Genomic DNA, 21,910 nt, shown 5'->3' with positions numbered 1-21,910 from the left:
ACAAGTTAGAAACAAGCCTGAGCAATTTAGCAAGAAGACCCTGTCTCTAAAAGCTTGTAACTCAGTAGCAGAACAGCCCTGAATTCAATCCCCCATACCTGGAGGTGGGGAAAAAAAGTGGTTTTGAGGGAATACGGTACCCATTTGTGACTTTGAGTTTATATAATTGATGAAAACCAGATTTTATTGTCCTCCTATTATAAGAAGGCTGAGGGATTATTTTTCATAGGAAACGGATTTTGTTTTTCACTTTGATCATTCTTTATTGTATTCTTTTTTTATCTTGTGGCCAGCTCAGCCCACCCTGGGGACGGGGCTGGCACAGCATGTGGTGCCAGGGATGGAACCGCTGTCCCTATGCTTTTGCCTAAGCTTGCCTAAGCAGGTGCTGCAGACTGCTGAGCTATCTCACCAGCCCTGTGTTATATTCTTTAGAAGAATGAAGCAAGAGCAAAAATTAGCAGTGTAGTTTCTTTTAACTCTTGAATTCGTAGTTTCTAGCCATGTTTGATATATATTTAAATAAGCTCTTTTGGTTTTACTCTTTAAAGATAAATTTGTAATGACTTACAATTCCTGATTCATCCTGTAAGCCATGGTGAGGACAGAATTCCTATACGGGAGTGATAATGAAACGCTTTACTGCTAACGTAATCAGAGTAATTGTGTTTGGTTGCAGGAATCTATAGAGAGCTCTGCTTAGAATCTGTAAAGAACAAATATGAATGTGAAATTCAAGCTTCTCGTCAGCATTGTGAGGTACTGTCATTTTGCTTAACTTTTAAGCTAAAGACATTTCTTCAGTCCTCTTACCAGTATAGTAATTTCAAAAATAAGAAAATTCATCGTACTTTAGCTCATCACTTGTGTGCAAATTTTAAAAAGCATAGTTGTACAGGGAGCTGGGTAGGACATAGAGTACAAGGCAAAACCAAAAACCACTGAGATAGTTTTAGAAGTTTTGCTTTTGACATTGTGTTGATTACATCATCTGACACTGATGATAATACTAGCATAATTAGTGTGACATGGACATTTAGACTATGAATTCTATCTGATTGTGCAGTTAGGATGTCGGCATCTGGAGTAATTCCTGACTGCCCGGGCCATTTCCACATTTTTATAGCGGCTACTGTAAAGTAAGCAGTCCACTTACGTGATGTGTTCTGTATTTATGTGAAAATGTAGGCATTTTTCCTATGTATTCTCTTCATTTCTAATAGTGTTTAAAAACAGTGCTAAATTTCCAAATTACATTCTACAGTCTCTTCCTTCTCTTTCATGTACCCTATGCTCAGAGCAGATAAGCATGAGAGTGATGGGATTTGTTACTTCATTTTCTTGATTACAATTGGGATGAATATTTCTGTGGTGTTAAGTAGCTGCTTGGATTTTCTTTCTTAAAAAGTGTTTGTTCATGTCTTTGGCTTTGTACTGGGTTCTTGATCTTTTACTCGTATAAATTCTTTGTACATTCTGGATGCAAAAGCTTTACTGGTTGTATGCTTTACATGTATTTTACTCAGATGTTGAGATCTTTTTACAATAGCTAGAAACACCAAGTGCTTCATTTTAACATAGTTGAATTTATCACCTTTCCTTTGTGCTCTGCTTTTTTTTTTTTTTTTTTTAATGTTTCTCATATGAGGTAAAATATGTATTTTTCTTTTTCCTCTCCTCTCACCCTTCCCTCCCATCCTCCCTTCTTTCCTGGTAGTACTGGTGATTAAACCCATTGTATTGAGCTACATCCTTAGCTCATTTTATTTTTTATTTTAAGACCGAGGTCTCATTAAATCACATAGTCTGTGTTCGAACTCATGATCCTCCTCCTGCTTCAGCCTTCCATAGTGCTGGGATCCTAGCTGTGTATCACCACACCCAGCTTGTAATTCTCTTTTAAAAAAATTTTTAAAGTTTTCTTTGGCTCACTAAACCACCCATAATTTTTTTGTGTAATATATAGTTCTAATTTTATTTTCTTTTGCATATGAATAGGTAATGTAAATATTTTATTGATTATCTCTTTTTTTTTTAACAAATCAGTGGTTCTCTCTTTGAATAGCGAATGTTCGTATATATATGCTGACTTCTTTCTGGTCCCCCCTTTCTATTCAGTGGCCTTTTGTCTACTTCTGCAAAAGCATCACAGTGTTTTTTCTACGCCTTTTAGTTTCATAACTTTTAAAACTACTTTTGCAATTGTTACTGTGAGTTTTGTTAATGGCTTTTAAAATTTCTTTTTATATTTTGATTATAAAATTTAATTCTGTATATTAATATTATACCTAGTAACCTTCTCTTAATTCTAATAACTTGATTCAGATTCCGTATAGATGATAATGTTTATTTGTGAATAATGGGGCTTGTTCCTTCCATTCTGCTCTTCCTTCCTCTTTACTTTTATGATATTGAGAATTTTTTTTTTTTTGAGAGGGTCTTCATCATTGCCATATTCTTTTTCTTTTTAAAATTTTTTTCCATAATTTTATTGACAGACAAATAGCAATCAGACAGTTTCAAGTCAAATTGGTAGGACAGTTTCAATAATTAACACATTGTATACTGTCGTCCTAGTGGTTATTTGTTGTACAAGATGCAGACATGATATCCTATTTACAAACACTATTACAACAAATCCCTCTATTCATTAAGAGAATGTAACTATATATCTATCCTAACCATTTTGAACACACAAGATACAAAATGGACATTCATTTATATATCCCCTTTTTTGTTTAGTTTTGTCATTTGAATATTATAGGTGTGTTAACTCAGCAAAATATTCTAAAAGAGTCCAGTAATCCATAATAGTATTGGGTCTTCTGCTTGACGGGCAGTGTCAGAAATTGTTGACCTGAGTCCCCTACAGCTCAACATAATAACATGGCTTTACTTCTTTTACTTCGTTTTTATACTTTTCTGCTGGATGGTTAAGACCAAGATAAAGCAAGACCTATGCAACAAAAGTTGTAGCTTTTGGATCTGATAAGGTCAGTGAAATCCCCTCAGGATTTATCCTGAGATCCTGTACCTCAGATAGTAGATCCTTTGTCAGTGTCGGCCATGTGGATGAGTCACGGCCAATGCTTGGCCAGTGTGCTCCCTGTGAAAGCCTGAGAGAATGTTTTCTTTCCATGTGATTCTCCTTAGGCACAATGTACGTCATCTATCACTTTCCTCTTTGGCTCCATAATCTCCTTGATCAGAAAATTTGGGATACTACTGAGTTACATGATGTTACAGTCCATGTTATGCCTAAGATATTTGATATTCAGACAGATAGTGAGGTTAAGCTTAATAGCCTAGGTTGTATGGTAATAACAATAAGCTTCTCTTCTGGAGGGTTAACAACCTAAGTTTGCAGAACAAAATTAGAGAAAAAGGAGGGCTACAAGGAAAGCCAGCATTTTGACCCTAGCCTTCCAAGGTCAATTAAGACTCAGGACATATAAGATCTTGCCATATTCTTTTTGAATTTTTTTTTGAGACAATCTCATAGAGTTTAGAGTATCTATGAATTCACTGTGTATTCCAGGCTGGCCTTGAACTCATGGTGATCCTCCTGCCTTAGCTTCCCCAAGTGCTGTGATTATAGCGTGTACCACCATGCCAGGCTGTTCTCATGTTCATGATCCTCTGATACTTTTCTAATAAGTATGATTGTGGGGGCTGAGGGTTATAAATACTTTTTATCAAGTTAAAGAAATTCCCTCCTATGGTTTTTAAATAATTTTTATCATGAATAGTTGTTAACATTTTATTAAGTGGATTGTCTTCATCAATTGAATTAGTCAGGTTTTTTGCTCTTGATATATTAATATTGTGAGTTGTGCTATTAATACATTTCTTAATGTTAAGCAGTCCTTGAATTCCTAGAATGATTCTCTTTCTCCTGCCTTGTCAAAGTCACAGCATGACTACCCTGTTTAGAGGTTTCATTTCTATGTTTATAAGTGAGATTTAACTTTCAGTTCTTATGGGGCCTTTGATTTCATTTTAAAATTCATAAAATAAATTATGAATGTTCCATATTTTTCTTTTTCATAGAGGTATGTGTGTGAGATTGAGGTACTTAGTTTTATGTTTAGTTAATTTTGTGTGAGGGGAGAGAGGAGATGAGATGGGGAAGTAAAAAGAATTAAGATGCATTACTTGCCTGTACCAAGTCCCTGCGATGAGTGTGATCATTATGTACTCCAAACATGTACTAATAAAAATAAAATAATGATTTTTTTTTGTGGGGCTGGAGATTGAACCCAGGGCCTTATGCATGTAAGGCTCTACCACTGAGCCGTTTCTGAGCCCAATATTATTTTTAATAGCCTTGCAGTCAGACAAGTTTCAAGAAGGTGCAAAGAGCTCTATTTTGTGAACCATTTAAGAATGAGTTGAAACTATGTAGCACCACTGCCATGAGTCCTATAATACATATTTTAACAAGGAACATTTTCTTTTTTAAAAAAATTTTTTTCATTAATTTTAATGAGAAAGCAATAGCAATGAGACAGTTTCAAAACAGGTTAGTAGGACAGTTACAATAATTGATACATTGCCTATTGTTGACTTCATAGTGGTTATTCAGAGTACAAGATGCAGACATGATATCTTGTCTAAACAATATTAGTACAAACCTTTCTTCTCACTGAACTAAGAGAAAGTAGCTGTATATCTATCCTATTTCATATATATATATATTTTTTTTTTTCCACTACAAAATGATCCTTCATTTATATTCCCCTTTTTTGTTTTGTTTTGTAAGAGATGAGTGTTCCATTGCTGTTAGAAAAGCTGCATTTGGAGAAGTCTTTAAAGGACCTTTTGGTGCCAGTTCAAATATTGTAGGTACTTGAATTCAGCAAAATAACCCAATATAACCCAGTGTCCATAATAGTACTGGGTATCAGCAGAACTGGCAGTTGTCAGAAGTTGCTGATATGCTGAGCTATAAGAGGAACATTTTCTTATGTAACCACGAAATAGTTCTCAAAGCCAGGAAGTGTGTGTCGGTAGGTTGCTACCCCATCAGACCTGAATCCTCCAGACCCTATTCAAGTTTTAGCAGTTGTTCCAGTAAGACCCTTTGAAGCAAGGAGGTCCAGAATTACATGTTTTTATCCTTGCATTTAGTTGTCATCATGTCTTTTCAGTCTTCTGTGGCATAATTTTTAAGTCTTTCTTGACTATTGATCTTTGATTTTTTTTTTCTTTTTCTAGTATAAGGAAGGTATCAAGAATTTAATTCAGCAACTATGCATGCTAGGCAAGTGCTCTACCACTGAGCTACAGCTCTTGACCTGATCTTTGAATTTTTGAAAATGGCAAGCCTGTTATTTTGTAGGGTATTCCTCAGTTTTGAGTTGGTCTGATATTTCTCCATAATTAGAGTCAGGTTTTGCATCTTTGATAGAACACCAAAGTAGAGATACTGTTCTCTTTGCATTGAATTCTCTCAGACAGTACACATTTCTTTCTTTCTTTTTTAAAAAAATGTATTTAATACAGGTTCTACAGGCTCTCACTGCATAGATCAGACTTACAGTGATCCTCCTGTTTTCAACCTCTCAAACTCTGGGATTACAGGCATGTGCCACCACGCCCAATCTCAGTCCTTCCTCAGCCCGCACCAGGGATAGGGCCAGCACAGCACACTGGGGATTGAACCCCAGTTGCTGCATCTGCCTAAGCAAGCACTTTAATCTACTGAGCTTTCTGGCCGGCCCCTCAGTACACACTTCTGATAGGTTCCAGTTTTGGTGATGTAATTGCTGTCTTCCAGGTTTCTCCAAGTAAACTTACTTTTCTCCCATTGCAATAAATATTTCAAGATTTATTTTGAAGCTGCAAATATCTTGTTCTCTACAAAAATTGCAATTTATTTATTACATCAGTATGAATTCATTGTTCCCTTTTTGGTCTACTACTTCTTTCATTTACTGAGAGCAATAGGTATAATTTCTTTCTGTGATGGTGTATTTGTTAACACTTCCTCGTATTTTTTTCTTTTTCAGTTTTCTTTATTTCCTAAAAGAAAAAAAAAGGTTCCCATACCATTGTTTTTCAAATAATTAAATTGGACCTGAGATGTAGTGTAGTGATAAAGCACTTTCCTAGCATGCATAAGCCTTAGTTTTGATCACAAACAATAAAAAGTAAGGTTATTCACCATTTAAGATTTGCTTGGAGCTAAAACATACTATGATGAATATCTGCTGTGTCAGAATTCTTTGATCAGAAAGGGTGGTGCTGGATACCTGTGATTCCAGAAACTTAGCTCTCATAGAATTCTTATTTGTGTTTCGGTGAAAGCATTTAAGTGAGAACTACCCCTTTATTTTTGTTTGCTTTGTTTTCAGAGGGAGTCTTACTATGTTGCCCAGGCAGGCCTCCACCTTATGAGCTCAAGGGATCTCTTTGCCTCACCCTCGAAAATAGCTGGGAGTAGGAGTGTGTACACCATATCCAGCTGAAATCTACCCTTTTAACAAAATGTGAAGGACCAGAGAGTGGACGTGTTACATGGGCATACATACAGAGTGTGCCAGAAAAATCACAGATGCAGTAAAGTTGGCAGATGGTTTTTATCAAATTAAGGAAGAAAATCACATTTCACTGTTCATAGAATACTACAGATACTAACATGGGTGGAGATTCTTTCTTTAGGTTTTCTCCTTTAAGCCTCACCAGAGGCTTGAGATGATTGTTAGCACCTGATAGCACAGAGTGGTAGCACGTGCTTGGGATCCAAGCACTCAGGGCACAGACAGGTGGAATTCAAGTCCTGCTGTGCTAATCTGATAGCAGGGACTGGAGTGATAACTCAGAGGCTTAAGTACCTACCTGGCAAGCACAAGGACCCGAGGTTGATCCCTGGCCCCATATGCCATGTGGTCTGGCCCCAGATCCCCTGGGCGTGCTGTCTGGCTCGCATGCAGCCCCAGAACTGGGTGTGGTGGTACATGCCTATCATCCCAGCACTTGGGAGGTTGAGCCAGGAGGATCTCTGTGAGTTTGAGACCAGCCTGGGGGACTACAAAAGTGAGCACAACTGCATAGTGAGACCCTGTCTCAAGAAAAAAAGAAATTATCTGATAGCAGGTGATAGTCCTTCCTGGTTCAAAATTAGGATTCTAGTTCTTGAGAATTTTGGTAGGAGCTATACAGGGCTTTCTTCTTTTTTTTTTTTTTTTCTTTTTTTTGGTTGTCTTTGCATTTAATTATTTTTTTCTGATTGTAACATTACAAGTGGTTACTGATAAAACTTAAGAAATAAGTTTAAAGAAGAAACTAAAAAGACTCGTAATCTATAAGTGAGTGTATGTTTGCCTGTATCATACTGGTATGATTCTGTATATACTTATGTTGCACCCTTATTTTTTTCCCTCATTTGTTTTCAAGCAGCATTTCATGAGCCTGCTGTGGTTCTAAATATTTGTTTTAAAAGTGTGTTTGTAGCATATAATGTGTCTACATATTTCTGAAGGCACAGACTTGTAATGAAAGCCAGTAGTCTCTGGTCCTGTTGAAACTCCACATCCCAAACTCTTAGACGACCTCCTATAGCTGCTGCTTCTGGAATTGATCCTCATGTTTCTAAATAATAGCACTTTAGACATTACCCATGGTTTCCTATTATAGAAGCTGAGAATTTCATGAGTCCTAATATTGTTGTATTACAGATTTTGTTTTTGCCTTGACTGTATTACTCACAGAACTATATTATGCTTAAATATTCTTTCTTGCACTTTTTTTTTTTTTTTTTTTTTTTTTTGGTACTGGGGATTGAACTCAGGACTTAGTGCTTGCCAGTCAGGCACCTATGCCACTGAGCTATCTCCCTATCCCTCTTGCACATTTTTTAAAGCCATGGAATTAATAACTTTCATGTACTGATTTTTTTCTTCTATTTTATGTATTCTCAAAGACTCTGGCAGACCTATGAATGCTGCCAAAGGCTGTGTTCTTTTTTTTAAATTTTTTTTTTATTAAGCCCAATATATATGGCTTTAATGGTTTTTCACAAAGCCTGAGTATTTGGCAAAGTAAAAATCACATCACTAACGAAGTTAAGAAAGTATGGAACTTGTGATACATTTCTTTTTTTAAAGTGTTTTTATTTTATTTGTGTGTGTGTGTGTGTGTGTGTGTGTGTGTGTGTGGCCAGCTCAGCCCACCAGGGGGTGGGGCTGGCTGGCATGTGGTGCTGGGGGATTGAACCGCGGTCCCTGTGCTTTGCTAAGCTTGTTCTAAGTAGGTGCTTTAGACCACTGAGCCATCTCACCAGCCCCATGTGATACATTTTTAAATATGTGAGGATTTAAACTATCCTCATGTCCTGTAAAGGCCAAAAGTACTTATTTTAATGTTCGTTGTAAACAGGATCCTCTGGTGATTCATAGAATGATGTAACAGTGGCCTTTATGCTTGCTTCTGTTAGAGTCCTACTGTGTTTTCTGTGTGACCGAGTGCATTAGATCACACGTCAGTCCTACTTTTCCTGCAGTGTTTCCTCTTGGGAGGTCCCCCCCCCCCCCGGCCACCCTCTTGCTCTACCGTCTCCATCCTTCAGGTCCTTTCCAGGCCCGCTGCCTCTGTCTCCCTGGGAGATCGCTTCACCATCGACCTGGACATTCCTCTCCCCTCTCTTCAGCGACGTGCCATTTTCTCTTACTTGGTACGGCATATATTTCAGTCCCATCTTGAGGAATGATGCTTGAGGAATGATGTGCAGTATACAAGTCTGTTTGTTGAGATTTCTTGTACTACTTATTTATAGTTTTTTTAAAAAAAATTTTATTTATTTTTTTTATTTATAGTTTTATAATAGCTGAATCACTCCAAACTAAGTGACTTAAAACAAAAATAAGCATTTATTATTTTGCAGCCTCGGTGTTCAGGAATTGGAGAGCAGTTCAGCTAGGTAGGTCTGACTCTGGGAATCATAAGAAGCTGCAGCGAAGATAACCTGTTGGTCAGGGAGGCAGAGATCCGAAGGCCAGAATCTCACTAAACAAAATAATATAAATTTCACAGTATTTCATGTATTGCATAGTGTTGTCTTCAAATTAGTTGTTCATATTACCAGATGGATGCATGCAAAATTGGAAGAAAGAAAAGAAAGAGAGAAAAAGGAAAAATAATTGAAAGGAGACAAAACGTTAAGCCTTAACAGCTGCTTTCCACAGACCAGCAGAAATCCACAGTACAGTTATCCAAACCATCCTGCTTACATACATAGATGTATCTCTTCTCCACTCCCTCTCCTGACCTTCTCAACTCAGTAATTCCTAAGGAGAATTAATCTACCTTTTAAAATTAGGAATGTTGAAGAGTTATTTAAAACTGCCACACCTTTCCCTTCTAAATACATCTTGTGCCTGTGTGTTCAGGGACTGAACCCAGGACATTCAGCCTGAGCTTTACCTCCAGTTCTTTTTTTATATTTTATTTTGAGACCAGATATCACTAAGTTGGCCAGTTTGGGCTCGAACTTGTGATCTCCAAAGCACTGGGATTGTAGGCATGTGCCGCTGTGCCCAGCTCCAAACACATCTTTTCTTACACTTAAGAATACAGAATATCTGGAATGTATAAAAGATCATAGAAAGGGAAGTATTACACGTTTTCTCTTTAGTGGAATGTTGTGGCTTGTGTCTCGGTGTTCCCCAGAGCCCCATGAAGTCATGGGGTGGCAGGCTTTTCAAAGGTGGCTGAATCTACAGTGTACATACGAGTAATTCGTGGTGCAGTGCTGGGAGTATAGTGTGAGTGCTGTCCCCACCCTAGGGCAGGTAACCTGCATACAGTACAAAGGACAGAAAGAGGCTTGCCCCTGTTTGTTGCTTTGCTGTCTTCTGACACCACAAATGGTGGACCCTGTGCATGCCATGCTGCCGTGGAGCCTGCTGAGTATGGACTGAGACCCCTACAAACTGAGCTGAACATATCTTTTTTCCTTTAACTTTGGGTGTCAGGTATTTTCTCTCAGCAATGACAAAAGTAATTAAGAAACAGAATTTAGGGGGGGGAAAGTGACCTGCCAGTAGAAGTGAGACTATTAGGGAAGGAGAAGAGGGTAGAAGACAGAGGAGATGGGAGCAGAGGGCAGCAGGAAGGGTGGATGCCATCCATACCTGACATATGTATACTTTAGTGAAACCCATTAATTTGTTTGGTTAACATGAACTGGTAATAATAATAATACTGGTGTAATATTAGGAAAGAAAAAATTATGGATTTCTAGATGGTAATCACGTTTTGGTAGGAGTTTGAGGGCATAGTTCCATTGTGTTCTAATTTCTAGCACTGCATTTGAGAAGTCTTTTATTTTGATTCCTTGATCCTCACCTGTTTTATTCCTGAACATCTTTAGGGTCCTGCAAGGTAGGAAAAGAGGGAGAAAACTTCTAAGAGAAGGCAAGAGATAGAGGAATAGACTAAACACCTTTTTTAATGCATACCTTGAATGTCTTTAGAAGTACCTTTCACTTACTGTTTCAAATATTTGTCTCCCTGTGGATTTATTTATTTTTTATTTTTTTATTTTTAGGGAATCATCTACAGAGTGTTCAGGGTCTCACTACTAGATCGGACTTGAAGTGATTCTCCTGTTTACAGCCTCCCAAGTACTGGGATTATAGGCTTGCGTCACCATGCCCAGTCTTAATCCTGTTTACGGCCTCCCAAGTGCTGGGATTACAGACTTGCATTACCATGCCCAGTCTCTGTCACCATCCCAGTGTGCCCTGGGGGCGGAGCTGGCACGGCAAGCCTGGGGATCAAACCCCGGCCCCTGCGCCTGCTTGCAGGTGCTTTAAACTGCTGAGCTATTTGGCTAATCCTTCCCTGTGGATTTTTTTAAAAGGAAGAGAATGCTCCAGTTTTGATATTCTTCCAAGCACAAGGCTTTCCCTCCAGCTCTGCCTTTAGAATTAGTTTGGTTGAGGAAACTGCCAACTCTATAGCTGTCCCAGGGCCTTGGTTGTGGCGAAGTCCTGCTCTCCCTTTTTCTCTGATAAATAGCACATTAAGCCTAGAATATTTAATAAGACTTCACCAAAGTCAGGGAATAAGCAAAAGAAGTGGAGAGGCCAGCATGCAGTGTGGTAATTTTTCGTGTGATGTTGAGTTTTAGTCATTTTTTTCTCCACCCTCTATCAGGGATTGAACTCAAGTCTGCACACTGATCTGCTTGCCCCAGCCCTTACCTATTTATTATTTGAGACAGAGACTTGCTAAGTTACCCAGGTTGGGCTTATTTTAGTGTCTTCTGCTTTGCTTTCTTTTTAGCTCTTGGCTTGCCTAAAATTAACAAAAGCAATCTTTTTTGTACCACCCCAGAAAACAACTAAGCACCTGTAGAATTTAAATTATTTCAAGCCAAAAAGAGAGGACTTTGTGGTTGACTTTGAGCGTGCTTCCTACATGAGGTGTCTTCCACAAGAATTCCTATCCAACAGTGGCACAGTAGTGCCTTTGAGACAGTCATATCTACCAAAATGCAGGATATTGTAATGTCCTTTCTAAAGATAAGCTTATAGCAGTGGGTTGGAAACTTATCATAGGCTTTAATGTAATGCATTTGTACATTGTATTTATGCATATTTTATAGTTTCATATAATAGGGGTTGCAATTTTACACAATTTTTAAAAAATGGGCTAGACTTAGTAGGCCTGGATTTTAGTCTGATCTGCCAGCAAAATGTCTTTTCTCTTTTAGCAAATAAATCTGTCTATAGCTGTCTGGAGACTTGAATATAAGTAGTCTATAATTTTGACTACAACTGAATTATTTTAAACAATTGTAAAATTTGTGCTCGAGTCTCTCTCTCTGTGATATATTAGTCTCTATGGTATATCGTGATATGTTGATCTATTTAACATGATGTTCAGATAATAAAGGGCCAATTTTTATTATTACTGTTATTATTATTATTGTTGTTATTGCAGTACTGGGGATCGAACTTGGGACCTTGCTTTTGCCAGGCAGGCGCTTATGCCACTGAGCTATCTCCCTGGTCCTAAAGGGTCAATTATTGTCCTTTGAAAAAAATATGATACATTTTGTAATGGGATACTTTATATAAGAGGTTCTGCATTTTGGTGATGGGGGACTTGCTTACACTTAAAGGAGACCATGAGAGTTTGCTATGAATAAATGTTTATTTCTTTATCACGTGACTTAGATGTTCATAAGCTGAATTAAATGTAGTTAAATCTACATTTAGATTCTATATGTTTATAGTTCTATTTCTTTTATATATTTGACATGTTTAAAATTTTAATTTAAAGTAAAAATAAGCAATCAAAAGTATCCTACATTAAAGTACTGTATGAGTAAAGTTCTTTGGTGCTCTTAGTTAAATAGATCTGGTTTGGTTTTTTTTTTTTTTTTTACTTAAATATACAATCTTTGTTTATTTTTCCAGAGTGAAAAACTTTTGTTATATGACACAGTTCAGAGTGAGCTAGAGGAGAAGATTAGAAGGCTTGAGGAGGACAGGCACAGCATTGACATTAGCTCAGGTGAGTGGCGTGTGGGGATGGTGACATCAGTGTCACACGTGTTCATCTTCTGAGATTAGTATGTAAATGAAATGTCCCAACAGAAAGGGGGAGACTAGCAAGGAATTATGATTGTGAATCTTACTTTGATTTGGATTTACACTTTAGAGAGATGTAAAAATTGGAACATATGAACACAAGTGCTGACAAGTACCCTACAGGAAGTAGAACTGTAATAGGAAGCTTCTATAAGAATAGTACTGGAAAAACAGCATCAGTGTATGTTGCTCCCTCTAAATCTTAAGAGACTGACATGTGGGGAAAGGAATGCAAACCTTTTTGACAGAGTCAAACCACAGTAAGTTGAGAGATCTGTAGTTTTTTATCTCTGAAAAAGGAAACACTTAATAGTAATTAGATTAGTTCAGTGTGAAGTAGGCTATTTTAGAGGTATTGGTAGAAAGGTTTCCTACAGTGGATGGAAGGGTTACTAGTTCATCCTAAAGTTCTTGAGTGTATTATTTTATCTGCTAAAAATTTATTATCACTGGGTTGGAATAGGCACAGTGCAGTCAGATATTCTGAGATCTAAGGCTACTGCTTCCTTACCAAGTATCGGAGTGACCTGGGAGAATTACTTGGGTTTCTAAATCAGTCTCCTTGGCCATAAAAGAGAAGGAATAAGAGTATCTACTTCAGAGATAGCCTGAGGGTTAGGTGAGACAGTGCACATGATACGTAAGGGTGAAGTGCCTGACATGCATGGATCATTTATAAATATAAGTGCTAAATTAATTTTTGCCTTAGTAAAGGTAGAGGAAATTCATAAATATAAGCTGCTTATGAAATTATATACTTGTATGTTATTTCTCCCTGAAGTATTATATAGTTATATAAATAAATAAAAAAAAATACCATCCATAAAATTATGTAGCACTTTTTCCTCCTAATACTTACTTTTTATTTGTTTACCAGAGCTCTGGAATGATGAACTTCAGTCGAGAAAAAAGAGGAAGGATCCTTTTAGTCCTGACAAAAAAAAGCCAGTTGTTGTTTCAGATATCCTTTCCCAACTGTCTGGATTTTTCCCCTTGATGTACATTTCTGCACTGTGCATATCTTTGTAGCTTCTACTAGTATACACTAACTTTATAAGTCATCCTGTAATAAGCAAAAGATTGCTTTTTAAAACTGATGGAAGGCAGAAGATATAATTTAGATTAAGAAGGGTGGGGGAAAGGGGAAGTTTAGCCACAAGGATGACTTTGAAAATTCACATGGTTCTATAGTTTGTGAGGGCTTTGACATGAAACAGGTGCTGGGTATACACCATGATTTCTCTTCATGGGTATAAAAAGGACCTTTTTCATGATATTAAGATTGGAATATGCTTGACTAGGAACTGATATGTACACTTAGTTTTGGCATTCCTGCGTCACCTTCCCCTTGCCCTGGGCTCTTTTCCCTTCCAGCTTGACAAAGTGATTAAGCTGGTAGTGTGTTTTAGCTTTGGCATTACCGCGGAACTAAGGGAATGTGCTGTGGCTTCAGAAGTAAGACAGTATCAGAAATGAAAAAATACCTTTATCCTGGTACTAAGCGTCTCACTGTGGCATTCAGGTTGGCTTTGCACTCGCTGTGACCCCTAGGCTGTCCTCAAACTTGTAGTGACCCTCCTGTCTTAGCCTCTTGAGTGCTGGGATTACAGGCATGTGCCACCACGCCTGGCCCGATACTGAGTTTTTAAAAGAATAATTAGAAGTCAGAATTTAGGATTCCAAAGAATTATGTCTGTACATCGTTGTTTTGTTTTCTGAAAAACAGAACTTTGGAAATAGAACTCAGAGTGTGATAGTGTTCCTTCCTTTCTCTTTCCCTTTCTCCTGTCCTTCCTTTTTTTCCCCTCCACCCTCCCTCCCTTCTTTCTGGGGATCCAACCATGGCTTCTTCACACAGGCTGGTCAAAGGCTCTGCTTGCTAAGTTACCCTCCCACCCAATTGTGATTATTTTTTTCAGCTAAATTAACCTTGACTTTTTAACGTCCATATATTGTTTATATGCTACAAGATCTTGATATTCTTGAAGACTGGACAACAATTAGGAAGGTATGATTAAAGAATGGTGAAACAATATTTTTATAGTCTACTTTTCAAGATTTTTATGCTTCTCATTAATATATGAAAGTTTTATAAATATGTTCTGCTTTGAAACATTTTTTCTAAGGCAGTTGATACTATTATAAGTAACAGTGGGATTGCAAGAGTGTTTTACGTATGTGTCAGCAGTTCATAGTTTTTCTTTAGTAATAAATACTTTATGGGGCTGGGGAAGATCACTCTGTGGTCTAAGTGCAAGGACCTGGGTATGATCCCTGGTACCGCATGCCATACCGGTCCTGGAACCCCAGGTGTGCCATGCCAGCCACTGAGACCAGGTGTGGTGGCGCACGCCTATAATCCCAGTGCTGAGGATGCTGAGACAGGAGGATCACTACGAGTCTGAACCATGTAATGAGACTCTGTATCCAACAAATAAATAAAATTTATAAAGCAACTTTGTGCAAGAGAACAGGAAAGAATTTATTTAGTTTACCCCCAAATCATGATATTAACGTTTTGTGCCTAGGACTCAGCCTAGCCCTGGTGCATGGAAGTTACTCAGTAGTTATTTCCTGAAGGAATAAAAGTGAACATTTGAACCCTTACTGTGTGTCCTGTGTTCTACCATTGGGCAGTCAAGAGTCACAGCTTTTCAGTGTTTGTTTAGAAGTGGAGCCTTATTTTCTTTATTAAGTTTTTTTCACTTTTGTAAAATTTTTTGTAAACTTTTATTTGTGTAAACTTTCTGAGCATTAGAAATTATTTCAGATACTGATAATACTTCTAGGACAAATTATTGTTTGTAATGTATATTCTTCATGGCCTCGGATCTTTGGAGCACCTAATGCTTATATTTTACCATATTTGTTATTCAGCCAATCATTAATGTTATAGATAAGATACAGATACTAAAATACGTTTTCATTCTAAATTCAACTTCTTTTTTTCCTTTTTGTTTTAATCAAGGCAATGGCCACGCTCGGTCCACACAGAGTGAAAACAGAACGTAAGTGATGATTTGAGAAATACTCGCTGTGGAGGTTTTATTGAATCAGGGCTCTTAAGTCATCTCCGTTCTAAAGCGCTTCCTTATCAGTAGCTTCATGTCGGCAGTGAGCACTGTAGCTGAAATGGTGAGGTATTTGTCTGGGGTTTATTACGTTGCCTCAAAGTTTAAGATTTTCTAGATGCAATGTATTTCTCTGTTGCTTTAGCTAGTGGATCAGTAATTCAAACTGTTCAGTGTTTTTATGGGCCCAGTAATGTTCATACCTGTCTGCATTTTCTTAGATTAGAATGCTGACAGCAAGGGTTGGCCAGATAGCTCAGCGGACTAAAGAGCCTGCTTCAGTGGAGTGCAGCGCCGCCGGTGTTCAACCCCGGCCTGCTGTGCTGGTCCTGCCCTGGGGCATGCTGAGACAGCAATTGAGACTGGGTGTGATGGTGCACACCTGTAATCCCAGCCTTGGAAGGCTGAAAACAGGAGGATCACTATGAGTCCAGTCTGTGTAGTGAGACCCTGGAGACCCTGTCCTAAATTCATTAAAAAAAAAAAAAAAAATTAAAAAGGTGCTGATAGTAGTCCATCCAAGAAACGTTTGTACCACAAAGGTCGATGCATTTCGTTATGCCTTAGTAAGATTCACATCAAGTTACAGTTCCTTGATTTTTTTTTTTTTAAATCTAAAAGCACTGCCAAAGTCATGATTGTTGTTAGCTTTATGTCTTTTTTAAAGGGTTTTTTATTATTATTATTTTCCATAATTTTATTGAGAAACAAATAGCAAAGAGAAAGATTCAAATCAAAATGGTAGGAAAGTTTCAGTAATTAACACATTATGGCTTTTTTCACTAGAAGTGAGATTTCCTAAATCCTTCTAAGCGCCATGAAGCTAGATTTTTTTTAAAGCATATTTTAAATACTAAGATCTTTCTAGTCACATTCCAACATACTGTAAGAGATTGATTTCTGTATTATCGTTATTCTAAGGATTCCTTTAGTTTATGTTATTTTATTTTATTTGGTACTGCGGATCAAACTCAGGACCTTGTAGTTGTCAGGCAGTCACTTATGCCACTGAGCTATGTCCCTGGCCCTCTAAGGATTCCATTACATTGCTTTATCATGTGAAGACACCACAGCAATGAAGTATCATCATTGGGAATCGACTGGAAGGGCAGCTTCCTAAATCTCTAGGGCAGTGGTTCTTGGCATTTTTGGGATCATGGATTCCATTGAGGTCCCCCCACCTCCCACACAGATCCCTGTTATCTTTAGGATTATGTCCTATTTTCTTTTTAGCATTTGTCTCAATTTATACTTTTTAATTCATTATTTGTCTCCTGTCTGGATTGTAAGCTCCATGAAGGAGGCCAGTACTGTATCTCTTTTACCTTTATCCTCCCTGCCACTACCACGCTGGCCTGGCACAGTTCCTTGTATACAGAAAGTACTCACTTAATGCGTGAACGAACAAGTGAATGCATACTCACTGACAGGTTCTCCATATAGGGCACTGTCTTAGAATATGTGGACACAATCGAGAAACCTCCTGGAGTCCCCTTGCAGGTGGTAGAATAATGTATATGTAAGTGAAGAGCTCTGGATAATAATTGTTATGAAGGAAATATAAAGTTATTGTGACAGTTAACTGAGGGATAGGTAGAGTGGCTGGAGAAGACCTATCTGAGGTAGTGACATTTGAATGACAAAGAGGTATTTAATTTATGGTATGCTTTTGACTGTATGAAGAATACTTTCTCACTGCATGGGTTTATCTGACTAATGCCAAATCATTTCTTGAATTTAGAAATGGAAGTTGTATTTATGATATTTCCTTTTTAGAATGAAAGGTGTGGGAAACTCTTGGACTAGATATTAACTTTGGCTTCATATGAGGCAGTATAGCTCAGTGGTAGAGCGCTCAGCATGTGCAAGGCCCTGGGTTTCATTTCTAGGACTGAAAAAAAAAAAAAAAAAACCTAAAAATAAAAACAAATCACAAACCAAAGTGAAAACCTCTGCTTCTTTGGAAGCTCTCAGATTCCTTGCAAGGGAGAAAATATGGAAAAATAGAGTTCCCAGTGGGAATATGGCAATTGATATATTCAGTATTATTTAAAACTGGTTTTAGTAATTAGCAAGTCTTGCATTCGTCTCATCAATTAATGACTTATTTTTCATTTGGCTTTATTTACATTAAAACTTGTAGGATTATATGAAAGAATATAAGAAATAAATTTTTTCTTTATTAGATTTTAGCTTTGTTATCAAGAAATACTTTGGTTTTTTTCACATGTGCATGGGTTGGATTAACACAATGTTCTGATCCTTTTGTTCTTCTGACAATGTCTTATTAATATAACAGTTTTGAACTGATCCCTTTAGCGCCTGTGAAATTAGAAAAGCATCTGCATAGTGCTAGATCCGAAGAGGGAAGACTGTATTATGATGGTGAATGGTATATACGAGGACAGACGATATGTATTGATAAAAAAGATGAATGTCCTACAAGGTAAGAAGCTTTTGTCATTTCAGTGTTATTACCCAGTCCTGGTTTTTATATTATCATTGTCAATATATGCAGCTTTTATTGGCTATTCACAATGTGTCATTAGTTGCTTGTGGAGTCTTACCCACATTTGATCATATGTGTACACACGTGATGATATCAGTATACCAGACTTTCTGTTCCGCTCATGAGCATCAGTACTAATACAAGTAGAAGTATTGGAATTACTTTTCTAGTAAGTGATCCTGTTAGTTAATTCTTAGAGGTAACAAGCTGTTATGATTCAGATATTATGGCCTCTAAAGCAGACCTGTAGGAATTTTTGGAAGATCTATCCCTAACTTTATCAGATCTGTTAGAATTTGTATCTATTAAAAGAGAAGAAATGGAATGTAAATAAAAACTAGAATAATAATAGTTAAAAATGTAACTTTAAAAAATTTAATCTCTTTATGCTGAAATAAAGTTTGTATAATTATGTATAACTTCTAAATTTTGTCTGGCTATGGTCTTTTGAAAATATTAATGTGAATCATTGCTTTCATTCCTCAGTAGTTCAGAATTTAATTCTCAGAGTAGTACCCTTCTTTGGTAAGAAGATACCTTTTCTTGGACAACAGTAGTAAATAAGATATTTGAAGCACTTGCCTGGCAAGCACAGGATCCAGAATTCAATCCCCACTATCGTATTAAAAAAAAAAAAGATTTGAAGTTAGTATTCTAACTCATTTTCCAAGTACAGTGGTTTTAATTAGATAATAATTTCATTTAAAATTTTAAATTAAGGATTGTAAGAACATTGTAAAATAACTTCATAGAAGTTCACTGAGCTGATCATTAAATTGTGTATCATACTCTGGGATACTTCTTTATTGATTTTGTAACCTTTTACTGGTTAACATTAAGGTAATTAAAAACAAGATGACAGCGTAGAAGAGAGCAAAACATGTTTTATAAAAATTTCAATGCAAAGATTAGAAGAGTCAGAAAAGTCCATGTAAGTGCCGCATGGAGGATTTCCTGTAGTCAAGGGTGGTCAGAGTTGGGTATGGTAACACTGTGTCAGTCTGTGGTTTTTGTTCCACTCTCTCTTCTTGTGGAGTGGGATGCAGGTGTAATGTGCATTTGGTCCAGCCATGTGTCACTGAGCAGCAGGCCTATCTCCTGAGAAATGCACCCTTAGGCTTCTGGTAGTTATGCAACACCATGCACAAACCAAAGTGAAATACAGCCTGGTCTCTCAGCATGCCTGCTTGATGTACTTAAGATATGAGGCTGCTGCCACACTCCGGGATGTGCTGTTTTATTATAATCTTTTTTTTTTTTTTTCTTAACAAGGAGAAGTACACCTTAAAATCATGGCAAAAACATATCACAGTAAATACATACTAAATTATATTATACATAATAAATAAAAGTGCACTTTTATTCTTCTGGCAGCGCAGTCAGCCTTGTGCACAGCAGCACCACAAAGTGCTAGGGGCACCTGTGCTGCCTTCTCATGGCTGCAGCCACCCGGGGTGGGACCTTTACTCCCCTTAGAATACCCTCCCTCACTTAGAACACACTTTCTGAAGCAGTTCTTGAAGTCCTTTTTCTTGAGTTTCTTCAGATGTGCCGTTGTGGCTGCCTTGATGGCCAGAGTTGACTCGAACATGGTTGTTTCAACTTGGGGGCAGAGGCAGGGGTCACATGGTGCCAGATCCACTGAACAAGGCGGGTGAGGACACAGTCAGGTTCTCCAAGCCTCACTTTCTTTTGGATGGTACTTAACAGCAGGAGTCACCATGTTTTTGATTGTCTCTCATAAAGACATGAAAGAGAATTTCAGAGCTGCTTCAGAAAGTGATACAAAGGATGAGATAAGTGTGTTTGAAGTGAGGGAGGAGGTTTTTGTTTTGGGGGATTTGTTGTTATTTTGAGACAGGGTTTTGCTGTGTGGTTCAGGCTAGCCTTGAACTCACTATATAGCTCAGGCTGGCCTCAGTTCACAGCAATCCTCTGCCTCAGCCTCCTAAGCACTGGGATTCTAAGCATGTACCACTCTGCCCAGCTGGAGGAGGAATTTTTTGAGGAGTATTGATACCAATGTGTCTCTTACTGTAATAATTTTTTAAAAAGTTTCTAGCAATGTATGCTATCGCTCTCGCTCTGTGGTCCCTTCTTCGTTTAATGTCTTTCTGCAGCATGTGACTGTAGCTCTAATAGAAAGCCAGCCTTTCTTCCCTTGCTACTCAAGTCCCTTTCTCCTTCCACCCTTGGATCGCTTTTCCCCTTCACCCTTCTCTGTTCCTGCTACTCCTGTGATCTTTAGTAAGTGCAGCTACTTTCTACATATAAAAAAGAAAGTCAGTTTACTAACTCTGTTAAAGAAAGTATATTATTATTAAAGTGTCTCTGAATGTTATATTCTTGACCTGCTTATAGCACAGTTGTCTGGTAAATGACAATTATGTACTTGAATCCATTGTCCAGTGGTTTTGGTTTTATAGTTAGTAGTCTGAAAGGAGACATTGTAACTCATTCATTCTTCCTCTTCTCCCCCTTTTTAGTGCTGTAATTACAACAATTAACCATGATGAAGTTTGGTTTAAGAGGCCTGATGGAAGCAAATCTAAGCTTTACATTTCACAGCTACAGAAAGGAAAATATTCAATTAAACATTCGTAATTATGATTTAAGTGTTGTTTAAATCTACCTTGTTAGTGTTATAAATTTCAGTGTGCCATGGGAGAGAAAAAAATGTATTCAGCAACTTACTATTCTCATTGAGTCATGAGAGAATGTGTATTTGTAGGTAGTAGACCTCATATTATGTGTTATTAAAAGAAGCAGTAATGAAAAAAGTTTAATCATCGTCATTACATTTATTTGCCTCTTAGGTCCAATTACCAATGCTATATATGGTAAGGATTTCCTTTGAAGAGTTTTTCTTTGTTTTTGTTTTTTTTTTTAAATAATCATGCAGCTCTGTCTACTCTTTAGTGAACTATGGCTATGTTTATCTGCAGTTTTTTATTTTCCATTTTTGTCACTCATCATGTTTGTAAATAAGACTGACAAGATGTTTCCTATAAATGGTTTGTATTAGTATATTAGTGTTAAATCAGAATTGAAATTTAAATCCATATGAGTATGTATATTTAGCTTCATCAGCTTGTTTAGAACTGATGGTCTTATGTTACAATCTAGATTTCCCAAAATTGAAATATTTGGTTTGAAAGCTAAAAGGAGCACTTTTGTAGAATAATTTTCCTTCTCTTTCTTGATGGTATGGTGGTGACCTATTTTTACAAATTATACTTATTGTTAATTAGCAAAATTAATATCAAGTGTTAACATGTTCCTACCTGTATTTCTTGTGGCCCTTTAAAGGGCAGGTGTTCATCCCTGGTATTTATGATCCAGTATGTAAGTGGTGAACAGTAACTGACAGTATTGTGGTGCTTGCTGTACATGTGTGATTTTCACAAACAGATTTTTAGTAAGCATTTTCCAGAGATAAAACTAGATTCTTAATCTAATTTTATTCCTAGGGCAAAATGGACAAGGATAACTTCCTTGGATCTATTCTCCACTTGGTGTCTCTATCTTGGGTGTTATTATCCCTTAAGGCCATTTGGTGCAATTTGGAGAGCGCTGGCCTCCCTTCCCCTTGCCACATTCAGATGAACTCGCAGCGTCTCAGAACAGCGCAGCGCATCGGCGCCCTCAGTGGGGCAGCGCGGTGGCTGTGGTACGTAAGGTACAACCAAACCAAGTATTCCTGGTGGTCTTGTGCACTTTAATTTCTG

The 21,910-nt window shown here is 37.4% G+C and overlaps 1 protein-coding gene across 1 annotated transcript in view; it reads left to right on the top strand.

The window, feature by feature from the left end:
• The window catches only part of Brms1l (breast cancer metastasis-suppressor 1 like), a 34,854-nt gene extending 13,798 nt beyond the window's left edge, over nucleotides 1-21,056 (top strand). Inside the window, exons 4-10 of the mRNA XM_004637080.2 lie at nucleotides 680-759; nucleotides 12,429-12,525; nucleotides 13,480-13,563; nucleotides 14,546-14,610; nucleotides 15,571-15,610; nucleotides 17,993-18,119; nucleotides 20,669-21,056. Of these exons, the coding sequence (XP_004637137.1) occupies nucleotides 680-759; nucleotides 12,429-12,525; nucleotides 13,480-13,563; nucleotides 14,546-14,610; nucleotides 15,571-15,610; nucleotides 17,993-18,119; nucleotides 20,669-20,786 (611 nt within the window). The 3' untranslated portion in view covers nucleotides 20,787-21,056. The remainder of the gene's footprint in view (nucleotides 1-679; nucleotides 760-12,428; nucleotides 12,526-13,479; nucleotides 13,564-14,545; nucleotides 14,611-15,570; nucleotides 15,611-17,992; nucleotides 18,120-20,668) is intronic.
• Nucleotides 21,057-21,910: the final 854 nt, after the last annotated feature.

Source organism: Octodon degus, unplaced genomic scaffold (genome assembly GCF_000260255.1).
Source record: "Octodon degus isolate 3935 unplaced genomic scaffold, OctDeg1.0 scaffold00086, whole genome shotgun sequence".
Lineage (NCBI taxonomy): Eukaryota > Metazoa > Chordata > Mammalia > Rodentia > Octodontidae > Octodon > Octodon degus.
This window is presented reverse-complemented; position numbering and strand designations above follow the sequence as displayed.